The 22,247-nt window shown below is 37.8% G+C and overlaps 1 protein-coding gene across 1 annotated transcript in view; it reads right to left on the minus strand.

The window, feature by feature from the left end:
• LOC110449958 (bestrophin-2-like) overlaps nt 1-22,247 on the minus strand; it is a gene marked incomplete at its 3' end in the record, with an annotated part of 43,108 nt that overhangs the window by 15,054 nt on the left and 5,807 nt on the right. Inside the window, exons 3-6 of the mRNA XM_021497142.1 lie at nt 13,772-13,906; nt 7,734-7,900; nt 2,624-2,778; nt 1,125-1,202 (exon numbers count right to left, since the gene is read on the minus strand). Of these exons, the coding sequence (XP_021352817.1) occupies nt 1,125-1,202; nt 2,624-2,778; nt 7,734-7,900; nt 13,772-13,906 (535 nt within the window). The remainder of the gene's footprint in view (nt 1-1,124; nt 1,203-2,623; nt 2,779-7,733; nt 7,901-13,771; nt 13,907-22,247) is intronic.

Genomic DNA, 22,247 nt, shown 5'->3' on the forward strand with positions numbered 1-22,247 from the left:
GATCACGTGTCACGCTATATGACTTACCTGTGTGTAGACTATCGGAATGGTGATCCAGAGATCACGTGTCACGCTATATGACTTACCTGTGTGTAGCCTAGTGGAATAGTGATCCAGAGATCACGTGTCACGCTATATGACTTACCCGAGTGTAGACTAGTGGAATGATGAACCAGAGATCACGTGTCACACTATATGACTTACCTGTGTGTAGACCAGTGGAATGGTGATCCAGCGATCACGTGTCACGCTATATGACTTACCTGTGTGTAGACTATCGGAATGGTGATCCAGAGATCACGTGTCACGCTATATGACTTACCTGTGTGTAGACTATCGGAATGGTGATCCAGAGATCACGTGTCACGCTACATGACTTACCTGGGTGTAGACTAGTGGAATGGTGTATCCAGCGATCACGTGTCACGCTATATGACTTATCTGTGTGTAGACTATCGGAATGGGGATCCAGAGATCACGTGTCACGCTATATGACTTACCAGAGTGTAGACTAGTGGAATGATGAACCAGAGATCACGTGTCACGCTACATGACTTACCTGGGTGTAGACTAGTGGAATGGTGTATCCAGAGATCACGTGTCACGCTATATGACTTACCTGTGTGTAGACTAGCGGAATGGTGATCCAGCGATCACGTGTCACACTATATGACTTAGAATGATGAACCAGAGATCACGTGTCACGCTACATGACTTACCTGGGGGTAGACTAGTGGAATGGTGTATCCAGAGATCATATATGACTTACCTGTGTGTAGACTATCGGAATGGTGATCCAGAGATCTCGTTTCACACTATATGACTTACCTGGGTGTAGACTAGTGGAAGGGTGTATCCAGAGATCACGTGTCACGCGATATGACTTACCTGTGTGTAGACTAGCGGAATGGTGATCCAGCGATCACGTGTCACACTATATGACTTACCTGTGTGTAGACTAGTGGAATGGTGATCAAGCGATCACGTGTCACACTATATGACTTACCTGTGTGTAGACTATCGGAATGGTGATCCAGAGATCACGTTTCACACTATATGACTTACCTGTGTGTAGACTAGTGGAATGATGATCCAGAGATCACGTGTCACACTATATGACTTACCTGGGTGTAGACTAGTGGAATGGTGATCCAGTCGTATACAAAACACAGAGAACACTTATCACGGAAATCCGCTAGCTGCTGTAAAATACAATAACAGAAATCGTTAGCACACAAGAACGCAAAGTCAACGCAAAAAAAAGAACAAAACAAAAACACAAAAAAATACATAAAAAAGACATCGTTAACCGCTAGGTGAAATGGATTGCTCCAAATATCGTTATAATGCAGTTCATCCGTATCATAAATCACAACACTCATAACAATGTCATAATAATCCAGTATATATGTGTCACCAATCACAACACTCGTTTCATTGTCGTAATAATCCATTCAATCTGTGTCACCAATCACAACCCTCGTTTCATTGTCGTAATAATCCCTTCAATCTGTGTCACCAATAACAACACTCGTTTCATTGTCTTAATAATATATTCAATCTGTGTCATCAATCACAACACTCGTTAAATTGTCGTAATAAGCCATTCAATCTGTGTCACCAATTACAACACTCGTTTCATTGGGGTAATAATCCATTCAATCTGTGTCACTAATTACAACACTCGTTTCATTGGGGTAATAATCCATTCAATCTGTGTCACAAATAACAACACTCGTTTCATTTTCGCAATAATCCATTCAATCTGTGTCACTAATTACAACACTCGTTTCATTGGGGTAATAATCCATTCAATCTGTGGCACCAATGACAACACTCGTTACATTGGCGTAATAATCCATTCAATCTGTGTCAGCAATTACAACACTCGTTTCATTGGGGTAATAATCCATTCAATCTGTGTCACTAATTACAACACTCGTTTCATTGGGGTAATAATCCATTCAATCTGTGTCACCAATAACAACACTCGTTTCATTGTCGTAATAATATATTCAATCTGTGTCACCAATCACAACACTCGTTAAATTGTCGTAATAATCCATTCAATCTGTGTCACCAATTACAACACTCGTTTCATTGTCGTAATAATATATTCAATCTGTGTCGCCAATCACAACAATCGTTAAATTGTCGTAATAATCCATTCAATCTGTGTCACCAATCACAACACTCGTTACATTGTCGTAATACTCCAGTTAATCTGTCACCAATTATATTTGATTAAAAGTATACGCTTACTGTTTCTGCGGAACATCTACCATGTCCTGCATAAGAACCAAAATTGTATCACACTAGGCGCGTTCGTATCGCACTTAAACCGATGCTTTATTTGAGTCATCTATTAAGAACGAAAACTAGTCACAAATGAATCCGCTAGACGAACCGGAACTATGCAGGCTAAAAAATATATTTTTTTAATCGTTGTAAAATATCAACAGAAAATACCTCATCTGTGTAATGTTAGAAAGTTAATAACCTAGAATAACGAAATATATAATATGTATGCCAAGCTACCTCGTATTTCTTTTCCTTTGAAACCGACTTACCATGACACATGTTGATTCGTTTGGAAATGTGTATGCTACAATAAGATAGATACCTCAATAATCATCCGAAGTCCCAAGTCCGTCTGGATTTTGTTCTCCCTCCTAGCCTGAACCAGGACGCTGTTGGCCCAAAGGATAGGGACCCAGAACTTGTTGTATTTACACTCCACCTCCTCGTACATAATTGCCTCCTCCTTGGATATGAAGCCTGTATTCATTACTATATATCAGCTTAAACGATATGTGTCACTGTAAACTGTAAGAAATACTCTAGTTTGTAGAATAGGTTAGTACTGTGGGTCAAAATACACCATAATACATATAAACACAAGGTATAGCTACATTAACGGCCATCACAAAGTATTGTTAAATTTAAACATATATCACGAAGTAAAGTTATGTTTAAACATATATCACAAAGTAAAGTTATGTTTAAACATATATTACAAAGTAAAGTTATATTTAACATATATCACAAAGTAAAGTTATATTTAAACATCTATCACAAAGTAAAGCTATGCTTAAACATGTATCACAGAGTAAAGTTATATTAAACATGTATTACAAAGTAAAGTTATATTAAACATATATTACAAAGTATAATTATGATTAACATCTCTCACTGTGTATAATTATATTAATCATTTATCATAAAGTTATATTTAACATATATTACAAAGTAAAGTTACATTAAACATATATTACAAAGTAAAGTTATATTAAACATATATTACGAAGTAAAGTTATATTAAACATATATTACACAGTATAATTATGATTAACATCTCTCACTCTGTATAATTATATTAATCATGTATCATAAAGTTATATCAAACATCTATCACAAAGTAAAGTTATATTAAACATATATTACACAGTATAATTATGATTAACATCTCTCACTGTGTATAATTATATTAATCATTTATCATAAAGTTATATTTAACATATAGTACAAAGTAAAGTTACATTAAACATATATTACAAGGTAAAGTTATATTAAACATATATTACGAAGTAAAGTTATATTAAACATATATTACCAAGTATATTATGATTAACATCTCTCACTATGTATAATTATATTACTCATGTATCATAAAGTTATATTAAACATCTATTACAAAGTATAATTATGATTTACATCTCTCACTATGTATAATTACATTAATCATTTATCATAAAGTTATATTTAACATATAATACAAAGTAAAGTTACATTAAACATATATTACAAAGTAAAGTTATATTAAACATCTATGACAAAGTAAAGTTATATTAAACATATATTACAAAGTATAATTATGATTATCATCTCTCACTGTGTATAATTATATTAATCATTTATCATAAAGTTATATTTAACATATATTACAATTAAAGTGATATAAAACATATATTACAAAGTATAATTATGATTATCATCTCTCACTGTGTATAATTATATTAATCATTTATCATAAAGTTATATTAAACATCAGTTATATTAAACATATATTACAAAGTAAAGTGATATTAAACATATATTACAAAGTATAATTATGATTATCATCTCTCACTGTGTATAATTATATTAATCATTTATCATAAAGTTATATTTAACATATAATACAAAGTAAAGTTACATTAAACATATATTACAAGGTAAAGTTATATTAAACATATATTACGAAGTAAAGTTATATTAAACATATATTACGAAGTAAAGTTATATTAAACATATATTACCAAGTATAATTATGATTAACATCTCTCACTCTGTATAATTATATTAATCATGTATCATAAAGTTATATTAAACATCTATTACAAAGTATAATTATGATTTAAATCTCTCACTATGTATAATTACATTAATCATGTATCATAAAGTTATATTAAACATATACTACAAAGTAAAGTTATATTAAACATATATTACGAAGTAAAGTTATATTAAACATATATTACGAAGTAAAGTTATATTAAACATATATTACACAGTATAATTATGATTAACATCTCTCACTATGTATAATTATATAAATCATTTATCATAAAGTTATATTAAACATCTATCACAAAGTAAAATTATATTAAACATAAATTACAAAGTAAAGTTATATTAAACATCTATTTCAAAGTAAAGTTATATTAAACATATATCTCAAAGTATAATTATGATTAACATCTCTCACTATGTATAATTATATAAATCATTTATCATAAAGTTATATTAAACATCTATCACAAAGTAAAATTATATTAAACATAAATTACAAAGTAAAGTTATATTAAACATCTATGACAAAGTAAAGTTATATTAAACATATATCTCAAAGTATAATTATGATTAACATCTCTAACTATGTATAATTACATTAATCATTTATCATAAAGTTATATTAAACATCAGTTATATTAAACATATATTACAAAGTAAAGAAAGTTATATTTAACATATATTACAAAGTAAAGTTACATTAAACATATATTACAAGGTAAAGTTATATTAAACATATATTACGAAGTAAAGTTATATTAAACATATATTACACAGTATAATTATGATTAACATCTCTCACTGTGTATAATTATATTAATCATTTATCATAAAGTTATATTTAACATATAATACAAAGTAAAGTTACATTAAACATATATTACAAGGTAAAGTTATATTAAACATATATTACGAAGTAAAGTTATATTAAACATATATTACCAAGTATATTATGATTAACATCTCTCACTATGTATAATTATATAAATCATTTATCATAAAGTTATATTAAACATCTATTACAAAGTATAATTATGATTTACATCTCTCACTATGTATATCACATTAATCATGTATCATAAAGTTATATTAAACATCTATCACAAAGTAAAATTATATTAAACATAAATTACAAAGTAAAGTTATATTAAACATATATCTCAAAGTATAATTATGATTAACATCTCTAACTATGTATAATTACATTAATCATTTATCATAAAGTTATATTTAACATATAATACAAAGTAAAGTTACATTAAACATATATTACAAGGTAAAGTTATATTAAACATATATTACGAAGTAAAGTTATATTAAACATATATTACGAAGTAAAGTTATATTAAACATATATTACGAAGTAAAGTTATATTAAACATATATTACGAAGTAAAGTTATATTAAACATATATTACACAGTATAATTATGATTAACATCTCTCACTATGTATAATTATATTACTCATGTATCATAAAGTTATATTAAACATCTATCACAAAGTAAAATTATATTAAACATAAATTACAAAGTAAAGTTATATTAAACATATATCACAAAGTATAATTATGATTAACATCTCTCACTATGTATAATTACATTAATCATTTATCATAAAGTTATATTAAACATCTATCACAAAAAAAAGTTATATTAAACATAAATTACAAAGTAAAGTTATATTAAACATCTATTACAAAGTATAATTATGATAAACATCTCTCACTATGTATAATTACATTAATCAGTTATCATAAAGTTATATTAAACATATATTACAAAGTAAAGTTATATTAAACATATATTACCAAGTATAATTATGATTAACATCTCTCACTATGTATAATTATATAAATCATTTATCATAAAGTTATATTAAACACCTATTACAAAGTATAATTATGATTTACATCTCTCACTATGTATAATTACATTAATCATGTATCATAAAGTTATATTTAACATATATTACGAAGTAAAGTTATATTAAACATATATTACAAAGTATAATTATGATTAACATCTCTCACTATGTATAATTACAGTAATCATGTATCATAAAGTTATATTTAACATATATTACAAAGTAAAGTTATATTAAACATATATTACAAAGTACAGTTATATTAAACATATATTACAAAGTATAATTATGATTTACATCTCTCACTATGTATAATTACATTAATCATTTATCATAAAGTTATATTAAACATCTATTACAAAGTATAATTATGATTTACATCTCTCACTATGTATAATTACATTAATCATGTATCATATAGTTATATTAAACATATAATACAAAGTAAAGTTATATTAAACATCTATTACAAAGTATAATTATGATAAACATCTCTCACTATGTATAATTACATTAATCATTTATCATAAAGTTATATTAAACATGTATTACAAAGTATAATTATGATAAACATCTCTCACTATGTATAATTACATTAATCATGTATCATAAAGTTATATTAAACATATAATACAAAGTAAAGTTATATGTAACATATATTACAAAGTATAATTATGATAAACATCTCTCACTGTGTATATCACATTAATCATGTATCATAAAGTTATATTAAACATATAATACAAAGTAAAGTTATATGTAGCATATATTACAAAGTATAATTATGATAAACATCTCTCACTATGTATATCACATTAATCATGTATCATAAAGTTATATTAAACATCTATTACAAAGTACAGTTATATTAAACATCTATTACAAAGTATAATTATGATTAACATCTCTCACTATGTATATCACATTAATCAGTTATCATAAAGTTATATTTAACATATATTACAAAGTAAAGTTATATTAAACATATATTACAAAGTAAAGTTATATTAAACATATATTACAAAGAATAATTATGATTTACATATATCAATATGTATACTTACATTAATCATTTATCATAAAGTTATGTTAAACATATATTACAAAGTAAAGTTATATTAAACATCTATTACAAAGTAAAGTTATATTAAACATATATTACAAAGTAAAGTTATATTAAACATATATTACAAAATAAAGTTATATTAAACATATATTACAAAGTAAAGTTATATAAAACATATATTACAAAGTAAAGTTATATTAAACATATATTACAAAGAATAATTATGATTTACATATCTCAATATGTATACTTACATTAATCATGGATCATAAAGTTATATTAAACATATATAACAAAGTATAATTATGATAAACATGATACACAAAGTAAAGTTATATAAAAATATCACAGAGTATATTTCAATTCAACATGCGGGCAACTTGGAAACACGTCCGCAATTGGTAAAAATTGTAACAAATTCTGCAATGATTTGAGTTGTAATTTCTTTATGTATATAATGATTAACTCACCAGACTCCACGATGTGATCCAGAGTTGGGAACCGCTTCATCACAGCCACACTCACAGACCGGGTTATCAAAATAAATCCAAACATCATGTAGCGCGCAACACTTCTGCGCATTATCCGGGCTTTTTCATCAAATCCGTGCAGATAGCAACACGTCATGAATAACGTTCTGTAACAAGTAAGTGTAAAGCGTCAAACCATGTGTAAAATTACACATGCGTATTGAGACACTGGGTTCTATCGTCAGCGTTTGGATTTGACTAAGACATCATCACGGTAGGAGCCTATGGTGCTGGTGTGCCCGGTTTCAGCTGTGCTGATTTCGCAGGGTTAAAGGACTTTTGGGATATCTGTATTTTATATTTTTCGAGTCTCCTCCTGTTGTCCGATACACTTTGATTTCTTGTTTTACGCTGCATTAATCATGTTTGACATTTCATTAAAACAAGAAACAAGAAACAAGAAACGTAACATTTAACCGGGAACACTATATTATACAATAATCTTTACTACCCTGGAAATTGATCCGTCAACAAAGGTATAACAGAAAGCTTCGTTCCTACTTTAATCGCGATATTATATATAGTAGGAGTGCATTAACCTGATACTTCTGTGGAGTGTGCAACTCACAATGGGTTACTACCCTTTACAGACTAATTTTTGACTAAGAGAGTCCAGTGACTGTAGTTCATAGATGCAAAGTACAAATAAAGAATATACGACTCTTTCATGTTCAAGGGTTTAGGATAGGGTAATTTTAACCGAGGTTTTTTTAATTTGGTAAACCCGAAAGCTTTGCCGAGGGTTTTGCCAAATTTGAAAATCCTGAGGGTGGAATTTTCCTATCCTACACCCTTGGGCATGAAAGAGGTTTTTTTCTCTTACCCTGGACAGATTTATCGTTACTTCCTCCAGTACCTGCCCCCTCTTTGATCACCAGAAGTGACATTTCAGCCTCGAACTCGCCTCCCGTTGTCGACACACACGTCAGCAACGTAACAACTCGCGTGCATCGCTATGTGACGCTGTGAGTGAGACTGGAACCTCATAGTCATAAGTATGGAAGATGATGATTTAGCAGACTTCATTACACAAAAAAAAACTCAGAAAAAAAACCTGTCTCGTACATAAACCTGTTGAGATCATTTCTGAAAACCAACGGAGAAAACCGTGACATTCATCAAAAGTTTTTTATCATACAATAAAAGACAAAACAAAAACATGGACAGGAGTTGATATGACAAATATCAGGGACAGCAAGTCAACGATGTACGCCACACCAGACAATCCAGAATGATACCCGATACAGGCATATAACGTATTCTCCAACAAACGTCCGGCGAACTTATCAAATCATGATCATCCTTTCTACCTAGCCACGGTAATGAACATTGGTTTCTGAGAGGACCTTTCGGTAGAAACAAATTAGCTCAAAAATATGGAAAAAAATGCACACCTGTCCGGACTTGAGCACAAACGTTTGACTAACACGAGTGTGCGGAAACACTTGTGTCAGAAGTAGTCGGAGACGGGAATTCCCGACACACAAGCAGTTCACATAACGGGACATAAGAACCCACAGTCACTAAACAACTATCGCTTATTGAGTAAAGTCCAAAAACAAAACATGTCAGCTATCTTGGCTAATAATCAGCCTGTTTCCGATGTTTCAAACTTTAGAAGTGTTTCTTAATTTCAAGCACACTTACCTCCTCTGAGAATTGCTCCAATTTGACACAACAACACAACAGCATTTCCTTGTGTGATACATATACATAAGCATCCACGATTTTTCATGGATGCACAAAGGAAGAGTGCACATTTAATATAAATATTCAAGCATCATCACAGGAGAAAATTCGAAACAAGCGCCGTACACCTGCCATCCTGTCGGATACCGACAGTGAATAGTGAATGGCCTCAAAATGAGAGACTGGGAATCACGTGACATGTGTGACATTGCAAAACTTTCTCATAAACTGATTTGCAGTGCAAATATGTGTTTAACTTAAACTTAACCTATCTTATTCAGAAATTAAAAAAACATAATATAAGAAAGTATATATTGTGTGGGATGTTTTATTGGTCAAATGAAACGGAACTATATTTTGCGTGATAAAAAATATGATGCGTGAAGCGTCTGACGGTTACATATAATATTAATACGCAATCCACGTGCTCCTGTTTACAAACCATATATACTTCGTTTTACACTTGGACAGGAACAACAGGGTAAGAGAAAAATAATCATTCACTCCCTTGTGGGTGAGATTGGGGGACCTAAACCCTCGGGGGAATGATTCCCCTATCTCACCCCTTACACCCCTTTCTTAGATTGTACAGCTCTATCTTACACACACGGAAATAAGAGTTAACTGCACTTTGTTTTCATTTCGTTCATTTAGGGTATCGGAAATCAGTGTCCAAAGTGTCCCGAAATTTATATAGAAACAGAGAGGGAAATATGCCCCACTATATAGAAACAGAGAGGGAAAAGTGCCCCACTATATAGAAACAGAGAGGGAAAAGTGCCTAACTATATAGAAACAGAGAGGGAAAAGTGCCTCCTGGGTACAAGAGATAATTTATTCGTAAACTGGTATTTCATGTGAACCTTGCCAGAATAAATTCAAGCTTCACCGTTATAGTAATGTTAGTCTACCAATGGAATCAAACACCTGGCGAGGTAGAATAATTACTAGAAATACGAAGTTAGGGTCCTTCGATTTAAACTTTAGTAGGTCGATGAGAGCTAAATATGTTCATTCCACCGTAAGGTCTTTCCTACCTTTATTTTTCATGTGTCTTACTCCGAAGTAAGTCGACAGACTGACAGGAGTAGTCATGACTGTTCTCACAAAGATATACTTACTCCATGATTTTGCTATGTCGCCTTTCATTCATGTCTTTTTATGACCACACCGAGTCCAGATTTCTCCGCTTTTAATTGACGCTGAAGTGTTATTTATTGTTTATATTGCTTTGATGGTACTAATAGATTATAAATGTCTGACCAACGGGACGTAACTACATACTTACCTGTCTGACCAAGGGACGTTATTAAATAATTACCTGTCTGACCAAGGGACGTTATTAAATACTTACCTGTCTGACCAAAGAGCGTTACTATATACTTATCTGTCTGACCAGGGGACGTTACTTAATACTTACCTGTCTGACCAAGGGACGTTATTAAATACTTACCTGTCTGACCAAGAGACGTTACTACATACTTACCTGTCCGACCAGGGGACGTCACTACATACTAACCAGTCCGACCAAGGGACGTCACTACATAATTACCTGTCCGACCAGGGGACGTAACTACATACTTACTTGTTGGACCAGGGGACGTCACTTCATAATTACATGTCCGACCAAAGGACGTCACTACATACTTACCTGTCCGACCAAGGGACGTCACGACATAATTACCTGTAGGACCAGGGGACGTCACTACATACTTACCTGTCCGACCAAAGGACGTCACTACATACTTACCTGTCCGACCAAGGGACGTTGTTAAATAATCACCTGTCTGACCAAGGGACGTTATTAAATACTTACCTGTCTGACCAAAGAGCGTTACTATATACTTATCTGTCTGACCAAGGGACGTTACTAGATACTTACCTGTCTGACCAAGGGACGTTATTAAATAATTACCTGTCTGACCAAGGGACGGTATTAAATACTTACCTGTCTGACCAAAGAGCGTTACTATATACTTATCTGTCTGACCAAGGGACGTTACTAAATACTTACCTGTCTGACCAAGGGACGTTATTAAATACTTACCTGTCTGACCAAAAGACGTTACTACATACTTACCTGTCCGACCAGGGGACGTCACTACATACTAACCAGTCCGACCAAGGGACGTCACTACATACTTACCTGTCCGACCAAGGGACGTCACCACATAATTACCTGTAGGACCAGGGGAGGTTTGTACATAATTACCTGTAGGACCAAGGGACATCACTACACAATTACCTGTAGGACCAGGTGACGTCACTACATACTTACCTGTAAGACTAGGGGACGTCACTACATACTTACCTGTCCTACCAATGGACGTCACTACATACTTACATGTCGGACCAGGGGACGTCACTACAAACTTACCTGTAGGACCAGGGGACGTCAATACATACTTACAGGTCGGACCAAAGGACGTCACTACATACTTACCTGTCTTACCAATGGACGTCACTACATACTTACATGTCGGACTAGGGGACGTCACTACAAACTTACCTGTAGGACCAGGGGACGTCAATACATACTTACAGGTCGGACCAAAGGACGTCACTACATACTTACCTGTCCGACCAAGGGACGTCACTACATAATTACATGTCCGACCAGGGGACGTAACTACATACTTACTTGTTGGACCAGGGGACGTCACTACATAATTACATGTCCTACCAAGGGAGGTGTCTACATACTTACCAGTCCGAACAAGGGACGTAACTACATACTTACCTGTCCTACCAAGGGACATAACTACATACTTACCTGTCCGACCAGGGGACGTCACTACATACTTACCTGTCCTACCAAGGGACGTCACTACATACTTACCTGTCCGACCAGGGGACGTCACTACATACTTACCTGTCCGACCAGGGGACGTCACTACATACTTACCTTTCCTACCAAGGGACGTCACTACATACTTACCTGTAGGACCAGGGGACGTCACTACATACTTACCTGTCGGACCAGGGGACATCACTGCATACCTACCTGTCCGACCAGGGGACGTCATTACATACTTACATGTCCGACCAGGGGACATAGCTACATACTTACTTGTTGGACCAGGGGACGTCACTACATATTTACATGTCGGACCATGGGACGTAACTACATACTTACTTGTTGGACCAGGGGACGTCACTACATAATTGCATGTCCTACCAAGGGACGACACTACATACTAACCTGTCCTACCAAGGGACGTCACAACATACTTACCTGTTCGACCAGGGGACGTCACTACATACTTACCTGTCCGACCAAAGGACATCACTACATACTTACTTGTTGGACCAGGGTACGTCACTACATAATTACTTGTTGGACCAGGGAATGTAACTAAATATTCACCTGTCTGACCAGGGAACGTTACTTAATATTTACCTGTCGGGCCAGAAACGTTAACAAGTACTTTCTTGTCGGACCATAAACATTACTCAATATTTATCTGTCAGCCCATGGAAAGTTACTCAATATTTACCTGTCGGGCCATGGAACGTTGCTCAATATTTAACTGTCGGGCCAAGGGACGTTACTCAATATTTACCTGTCGGGCCATGGAACGTTAATCAATATTTACCTGTCGGGCCATGGAACGTTACTCAATATTTCCCTGTCGGGCCAAGGGACGTTACTCAATATTTCCCTGTCGGGCCATGAAACGTTAATCAATATTTACCTGTCGGGCCAAGGAACGTTACTCAGTATTTACCTGTCGGGCCATGGAACGTTACTCAATATTTACCTGTCGGGCCAAGGAACGTTACTCAGTATTTACCTGTCGGGCCATGGAAGGTTACTCAATATTTACCTGTCGGGCCTTGGAACGTTACTCAATATTTACCTGTCGGGCCATGGAACGTTAATCAATATTTACCTGTCGGGCCAAGAGACGTTTCTCAATATTTACCTGTCGGGCCAAGGGACGTTCCTCAATATTTACCTGTCAGGCCAAGGGACGTTACTCATTATTTACCTGTCGGGCCAAGGGACGTTACTCAATATTTACCAGTCAGGCCAAGGGACGTTACTCAATATTTACCTGTCGGGACAAGGAACGTTACTCAGTATTTACCGGTCGGGCCATGGAAGGTTACTCAATATTTTCCTGTCGGGCCAAGGGACGTTACTCAATATTTACCAGTCAGGCCAAGGGACGTTACTCAATATTTACCTGTCGGGCCAAGAGACGTTACTCAATATTTACCTGTCGGGCCATGGAATGTTACTCAATATTTACCTGTCGGGCCAAGGGACGTTACTCATTATTTACCTGTCGGGCCAAGGGACGTTCATGAACTGTGTCCACCATCGGTTTACTATAAGAGACACGTAGAATCCCAGTACAAATGAGACTGGGATCAGGTTTGTGTAATGAGCACAGAACATCGCCAGCTTCTCGAAAACGCTGTAAACAGAAAGTACAAAGATGTTCAGTAACTCGCCAAACACGCTGTTAACAAGAAGTACAAAGCTGGTCAGTAACTCGCCAAACAGGCTGTAAACAGGAAGTACAAAGCTGGTCAGTAACTCGCCAAACACGCTGTAAACAGGAAATACAAAGCTGGTCAGTAACTCGCCAAACACGCTGTAAACAGTAAGTACAAAGCCGATCAGTAACTCGCCAAACACGCTGTAAACAGTAAGTACAAAGCCGGTCAATTACTCGCCAAACACGCTGTAAACAGTAAGTACAAAGCGGGTCAATTACTCGCCAAACACGCTGTAAACAGTAAGTACAAAGCCGGTCAGTAACTCGCCAAACAGGCTGTAAACAGGAAATACAAAGCCGGTCAGTTACTCATAAAACACGCTGTAAACAGTAAGTACAAAGATGGTCAGTAACTCGCCAAACACGCTGTAAACAGGAAGTACAAAGCTAGTCAGTAACTCGCCAAACAGGCTGTAAACAGGAAGTACAAAGCCGGTCAGTAACTCGCCAAACACGCTGTAAACAGTAAGTACAAAGCTGGTCAGTAACTCGCCAAACACGCTGTAAACAGGAAATACAACGCCGGTCAGTAACTCGCCAAACACGCTGTTAACAAGAAGTACAAAGCCGGTCAGTAACTCGCCAAACAGGCTGTAAACAGTAAGTACAAAGCTGGTCAGTAACTCGCCAAACACGCTGTAAACAGGAAATACAACGCCGGTCAGTAACTCGCCAAACACGCTGTAAACAGTAAGCACAAAGCTGGTCAGTAACTCGCCAAACAGGCTGTAAACAGTAAGTATAAAGCTGTTCAGTTACTCACAAAACACGCTGTAAACAGTAAGTACAAAGCTGGTCAGTAACTCGCCAAACACGCTGTAAACAGGAAATACAACGCCGGTCAGTAACTCGCCAAACACGCTGTTAACAAGAAGTACAAAGCCGGTAAGTAACTCGCCAAACACGCTGTAAACAGTAAGTATAAAGCCGATCAGTAACTCGCCAAACACGCTGTAAACAGGAAGTACAAAGCTGGTCAGTAACTCGCCAAACACGCTGTAAACAGGAAATACAACGCCGGTCAGTAACTCGCCAAACACGCTGTAAACAGGAACTACAAAGCTGGTCAGTAACTCGCCAAACACGCTGTAAACAGGAAATACAACGCCGGTCAGTAACTCGCCAAACACGCTGTTAACAAGAAGTACAAAGCCGGTCAGTAACTCGCCAAACAGGCTGTAAACAGTAAGAACAAAGCCGGGCAGTAACTCGCCAAACACGCTGTAAACAGTAAGTATAAAGCCGATCAGTAACTCGCCAAACACGCTGTAAACAGGAAGTACAAAGCTGGTCAGTAACTCGCCAAACACGCTGTAAACAGGAAATACAACGCCGGTCAGTAACTCGCCAAACACGCTGTAAACAGGAACTACAAAGCTGGTCAGTAACTCGCCAAACACGCTGTAAACAGGAAGTACAAAGCCGGTCAGTAACTCGCCAAACAGGCTGTAAACAGTAAGTATGAAGCTGTTCAGTTACTCACAAAACACGCTGTAAACAGTAAGTACAAAGCCGGTCAATTACTCGCCAAACACGCTGTAAACAGTAAGTACAAAGCCGGTCAGTTACTCACAAAACACGCTGTAAACAGTAAGTACAAAGCCGGTCAGTAACTCGCCAGTACAAAGCTGGTCAGAAACTCGCCAAACAGGCTGCAAACAGTAAGTACAAAGCTGGGCAGTAACTCGCCAAACACGCTGTAGACAGTAAGTACAAAGTCGGTCAGTAACTCGCCAGTACAAAGCTGGTCAATAACTCCCCAAACACGCTGTAAACAGAAAGTACAAAGCCGGTAAGTTACTCACAAAACACGCTGCAAACAGTAAGTACAAAGCCGGTCAGTTACTCGCCAAACACGCTGTAGACAGGAAGTACAAAGCCGGTCAGTAACTCGCCAAACACGATGTAAACAGTAAGTACAAAGCTGGTCAGTAACTCGCCAAACACGCTGTAAACAGGAAATACAAAGCTGGTCAGTAACTCGCCAAACACGCTGTACACAGTAAGTACAAAGCCGGTCAGTTACTCGCCAAACAGGCTGTAAACAGTAAGAACAAAGCTGGTCAGTAACTCGCCAAACAGGCTGTAAACAGTAAGTACAAAGCCGGTCAGTAACTCGCCAAACAGGCTGTAAACAGTAAGTACAAAGCCGGTCAGTAACTCACAAAACACGCTGTAAACAGGAAGTACAAAGCCGATCAGTAACTCTCCATGTGGCATAGCATTAAAGAGAACAAAAACTAGCTTTAACAAAACAATGGCCTTCATATTCTACCGAAAACAAGGGATTTGTTATCCACTGGAACAAGATGGCTAGATTATCTACTTGGAACATAGTGGCTAGATTATCTACTGGGAACATAGTGGCTAGATTATCTACTGGGAACATAGTGGCTAGATTATCTACTGGGAACATAGTGGCTAGATTATCTACTGGGAACATAGTGGCTAGATTATCTACTGGGAACATAGTGGCTAGATTATCTACTGGGAACATAGTGGCTAGATTATCTACTGGGAACATAGTGGCTAGATTATCTACTGGGAACATAGTGGCTAGATTATCTACTGGGAACATAGTGGCTAGATTATCTACTGGGAACATAGTGGCTAGATTATCTACTGGGAACATAGTGGCTAGATTATCTACTGGGAACATAGTGGCTAGATTATCTACTGGGAACATAGTGGCTAGATTATCTTCATGGAACATAGTGGCTAGATTATCTACTGGGAACATAGTGGCTAGATTATCTACTGGGAACATAGTGGCTAGATTATCTTCATGGAACATAGTGGCTAGATTATCTACTGGGAACATAGTGGCTAGATTATCTACTGGGAACATAGTGGCTAGATTATCTTCATGGAACATAGTGGCTAGATTATCTACTGGGAACATAGTGGCTAGATTATCTACTGGGAACATAGTGGCTAGATTATCTACTGGGAACATAGTGGCTAGATTATCTACTGGGAACATAGTGGCTAGATTATCTACTGGGAACATAGTGGCTAGATTATCTACTGGGAACATAGTGGCTAGATTAACTAATTGGAACAAATGTAGTTAGATTATCTACTTGGAACGAATATGGCTGTGCTTCCTGCTGAGAACAAAGGAAGATTGAATACTTAATGGGAACCTAGGTGCTAGGATTATTTACTGGACATAAACGTGTCTACTACGAATGTAGGTGAATGGTTGTTTTTTTTTTACTGTGAACAGAGATAACAAGATTACCCTTTAGGAACAAAGGTGTATTTATTATCTTTTGAGAACAATGGTGAATGGGTTATTTACTCGGAACAAAGGTGGAAGAATTCTCTATTTAGAATTACTAGAAATTTCCTTCTGTTTGTACCTTTTCCCGAGTAAATGACAACTTAGATATAACAGCTAATCTGGTTCATATTTCCGACAGGTGGTTGATTAGGAGCTAACGAGAATCACCAAGAAAAACAAAAAATAAAAATTCTATTTTAGTATTACATAGAATCAAACCATATGGATTGTAATCGACTTTGTAACTAAAATAAGTTCCTGTCTACCCCACACATCAGACACCCCACACATCAGACACCTCGCACATCAGACACCCCACACATCAGCGCCTCGCACATCAGACACCCCACACATAAGAACATCAAACATCCCACACATCAGAAACATCCCACACATCAGACACTCCCCACACATCAGACACAACTCACACATCAGACACCCCACACATCAGACACCCCACACATAAGAACATCAAACATCCCACACATCAGAAACATCCCACACATCAGACACTCCCCACACATCAGACACACCCCACACATCAGACGCCCCACACATCAGACAAACCCCACACATCAGACCATCAGACACCCCATACATCAGTCACCCCACACATCAGACACACCCCACATCAGACACCCCACACATCAGACACACCCCACACATCCGACACATCGCACATCAGACACATCCCACACATCAGACACCCCACACATCAGACACCCCCCACATCAGACACCCCACACATCAGACACCCCACACACCAGACACCCCACACATCAGACAAACCCCACACACCAGACCATCAGACACCCCATACATCAGTCACCCCACACACCAGACACACCCCACATCAGACACCCCACACATCAAACAAACCCCACAAATCAGACCATCAGACACCCCACACATTAGTCACCCCACACATCAGACCCCCCACACATCAGACACACCCCACACATCAGACAACCACACAACAGACACCCCACACATCAGACACATCCCACACATCAGACACCCCACACATCAGACACCTCGCACATCACACACCCCACACATAAGACCATCAGACATCACAGACATCAGAAACACCCCACACATCAGACACCCCACACAGCAGACACACCCCACACATCAGACACCCCACACACCAGACACCCCACACATCAGACACACCCCACACATCCGACACATCGCACATCAGACACATCCCACACATCAGACACCCCACACATCAGACACCTCGCACATCAGACCCCACACACCAGACACACCCCACACATCAGACACCCCCCACACATCAGACACCCCACACATCAGACACCCCCCACACATCAGACACCCCACACATCAGACACCCCCCACACATCAGACACCTCGCACATCAGACCCCACACACCAGACACACCCCACACATCAGACACCCCACACACCAGACACCCCACACATCAGACAAACCCCACACACCAGACCATCAGACACCCCATACATCAGTCACCCCACACACCAGACACACCCCACATCAGACACCCCACACATCAGACACACCCCACACATCAGACAACCACACATCAGACACCCCACACATCAGACACATCCCACACATCAGACACCCCACACATCAAACACCTCGCACATCACACACCCCACACATCAGACACCCCACACACCACACACCCCACACACCAGACCATCAGACACCCCACACATAAGACACATCCCACACATCAGACACCACACACATCAGACACCCCACTCATCAAACACCTCGCACATCACACACCCAACACATAAGACCATCAGACATCACATACATCAGAAACCCCCCACACATCAGACCCCCCCCACACATCAGACACCCCACACATCAGACAACCACACATCAGACACCCACACATCAGACCATCAGACACCCCACACATCAGACACCCCACACATCAGACACCTCGCACATCACACACCCCACACATAAGACCATCAGACATCACATACATCAGAAACACCCCACACATCATACACCCCACACATCAGACACACCCCACACATCAGACCATCAGACATCCCACACATCAGACACCCCACACATCAGACACACCCCACACATCAGACACCCAACACATCAGACACCCCACACATCAAACACACCCCACACATCAGACACCCCACACATCAGACACCCCACACATCAGACACCCCACACATCAGAGACCACACACATTAGACACTACACACATCAGACACCCCACACATCAGACACACCCCACACATCAGACACCCCACACATCAGACCCCCCACACATCAGACACCCCACACATCAGACACCACACACAGCAGACACCACACACATCAGACACCCCACACATCAGACACCTCGCACATCACACACCCCACACATAAGACCATCAGACATCACATACATCAGAAACACCCCACACATCAGACACCCCACACATCAAACACACCCCACACAACAGACACCCCACACATCAGACACCACACACAGCAGACACCACACACATCAGACACCCCACACATCAAACACCCCCCACACATCAGACACCCCACACATCAGACACCACACACAGCAGACACCACACACATCAGACACCCCACACACCAAACACACCCCACACATCAGACACCCCACACATCAGACACCTCGCACATCACACACCCCACACATAAGACCATCAGACATCACATACATCAGAAACACCCCACACATCAGACACCCAACACATCAGACACCCCACACATCAAACACACCCCACACATAAGACACCCCACCCATCAGACACCGCACACATCCGACACCACACACATCAGACCATCAGACACCCCACACATCAGACGCCCCACACATCAGACACCCCACACATCAGACACCTCGCACATCACACACCCCACACATAAGACCATCAGACATCACATACATCAGAAACACCCCACACATCAGACACCCAACACATCAGACACCCCACACATCAAACACACCCCACACATAAGACACCCCACACATCAGACACCGCACACATCCGACACCACACACGTCAGACCATCAGACACCCCACACATCAGACACCCCACACACCAGACACCCCTCACATCAGACACCCCACACATTAGACACCGCACACATCCGACACCACACACGTCAGACACATCAGACCCACCCCACACATCAGATACCTCGCACATCAGACACACTCCACACATCAGACACACCCCACACATCTGACACCACACACATCAGACACCCCACACATCAGACACCCCACACATCAGACACCACACACATCATACACCACACACATCAGACACCCCACACATCAGACCATCAGACACCCCACACATCAGACACCCCACACATCAGATCATCAGACACCACACACATCAGACACCCCACACATCAGACACACCACACACATCAGACACCACACACATCAGACACCTCACACATCAGACCATCAGACACCACACACATCAGACACCCCACACATCAGACACACCCCACACATCAGACACACCCCACACATCAGACACCACACACATCAGACACCCCACACATCAGACCATTAGACACCCCACACATCAGACACCCCACACATCAGACACCACACACATCAGACACACCCCACACATCAGACCATCAGACACCACACACATCAGACACACCCCACACATCAGACACCCCACACATTCAGCCGGAGGTCTAGATATTTGTTATCATTTCTAAACACAGAACAGAACATTCCAATGTTTCTCTGAACGTTAAAGAGACAGTAAACTGCACATTTCACAATAAAAGATGTCAAGAAAACACAGACTATTTTGCTTTAAGTCGTATTAAGACATTCTGTTCGTAAACTATTAGGGTTACATGTTACTTTATATGTACATATATTATTCTTAAAATCTTATACTAACATTAAGATGGACTGACATATTTGGTTAGATACGATGGGTTGCAGGTATATGTGTCATTGATTTAATTCTATAATACATTTATTATACCTGATTATAAATATCTCAGGGATGAATCAAGAATAGGTTTAGCAGTACAGACTCGTCGTCAGTTATAATTTAGGGGATAAACTTCAATTAAAATAAATTATCAAATTTCTCTTTTTGCCTTAAGGATGTACACCTCTGAGAATTCAAAAGATTCCTGTATTAAACTTTTTTTCTTATATTGATTTTTGGAAAAAGGAGATAATGGCATAGTAGAAAATTCGTTTTTGTGCTATGATCGGTCAAAGATACCAATTTAACACAATAGGTGATTTTAGGTGAATTTTCGGGTTTTGACCATTTGCAGAACAAATTCATACAATTTCTTCCAAATATGTTATCAGATATGTATGAATGTTTGTAGAATTGATAAAAATATTATTTTCTTTTAAATTATGGAAGTAAAATTTATTAATTTTATTCATTTTACTCAGAAATGCGATTTTAGTTACCCCTACCCCTTATTTTTTAACGAAAAAATGAACATTTTTTCACCATTTTTTGCAGATCAAACGCTTGATATAAAACATTCCTGTATTAAACTTTTTATAGTATTCAATGAATAAAAAGAAAATGTGTTTCTCTTTCTAAAACATCCACAAAAATGGGGGGTCGGTGTCTTCTTTTTTTGTCCCATTATTATTTGTGTTATTTTTCACCTTTTTCGGGGTCAAAAATCAAAAGTGTTCAGTTACCCTAATATGTACAAAAAAATACCAAAAATATATAACTTCACTTTTTCTGCATATTATTTTAATCATATTGAACATTATAAAGTTGTACAGCAAAATTGAACAAGCTACATTTAAAAATGGTGACACAATGACAATTCAAGTGATCAATCTAATGTCAAAAAAGGTGAAATTTTGCCCTTTGTGAAGCGCAAGAAATTCACATAAATACATTTTTTCAAAATGACCAAATTGGTCATTTTTTTCAAATTCTTGTAAAAAATGTTC

This window comes from Mizuhopecten yessoensis, unplaced genomic scaffold (assembly GCF_002113885.1).
Source record: "Mizuhopecten yessoensis strain PY_sf001 unplaced genomic scaffold, ASM211388v2 scaffold4847, whole genome shotgun sequence".
Classification (NCBI taxonomy): domain Eukaryota; kingdom Metazoa; phylum Mollusca; class Bivalvia; order Pectinida; family Pectinidae; genus Mizuhopecten; species Mizuhopecten yessoensis.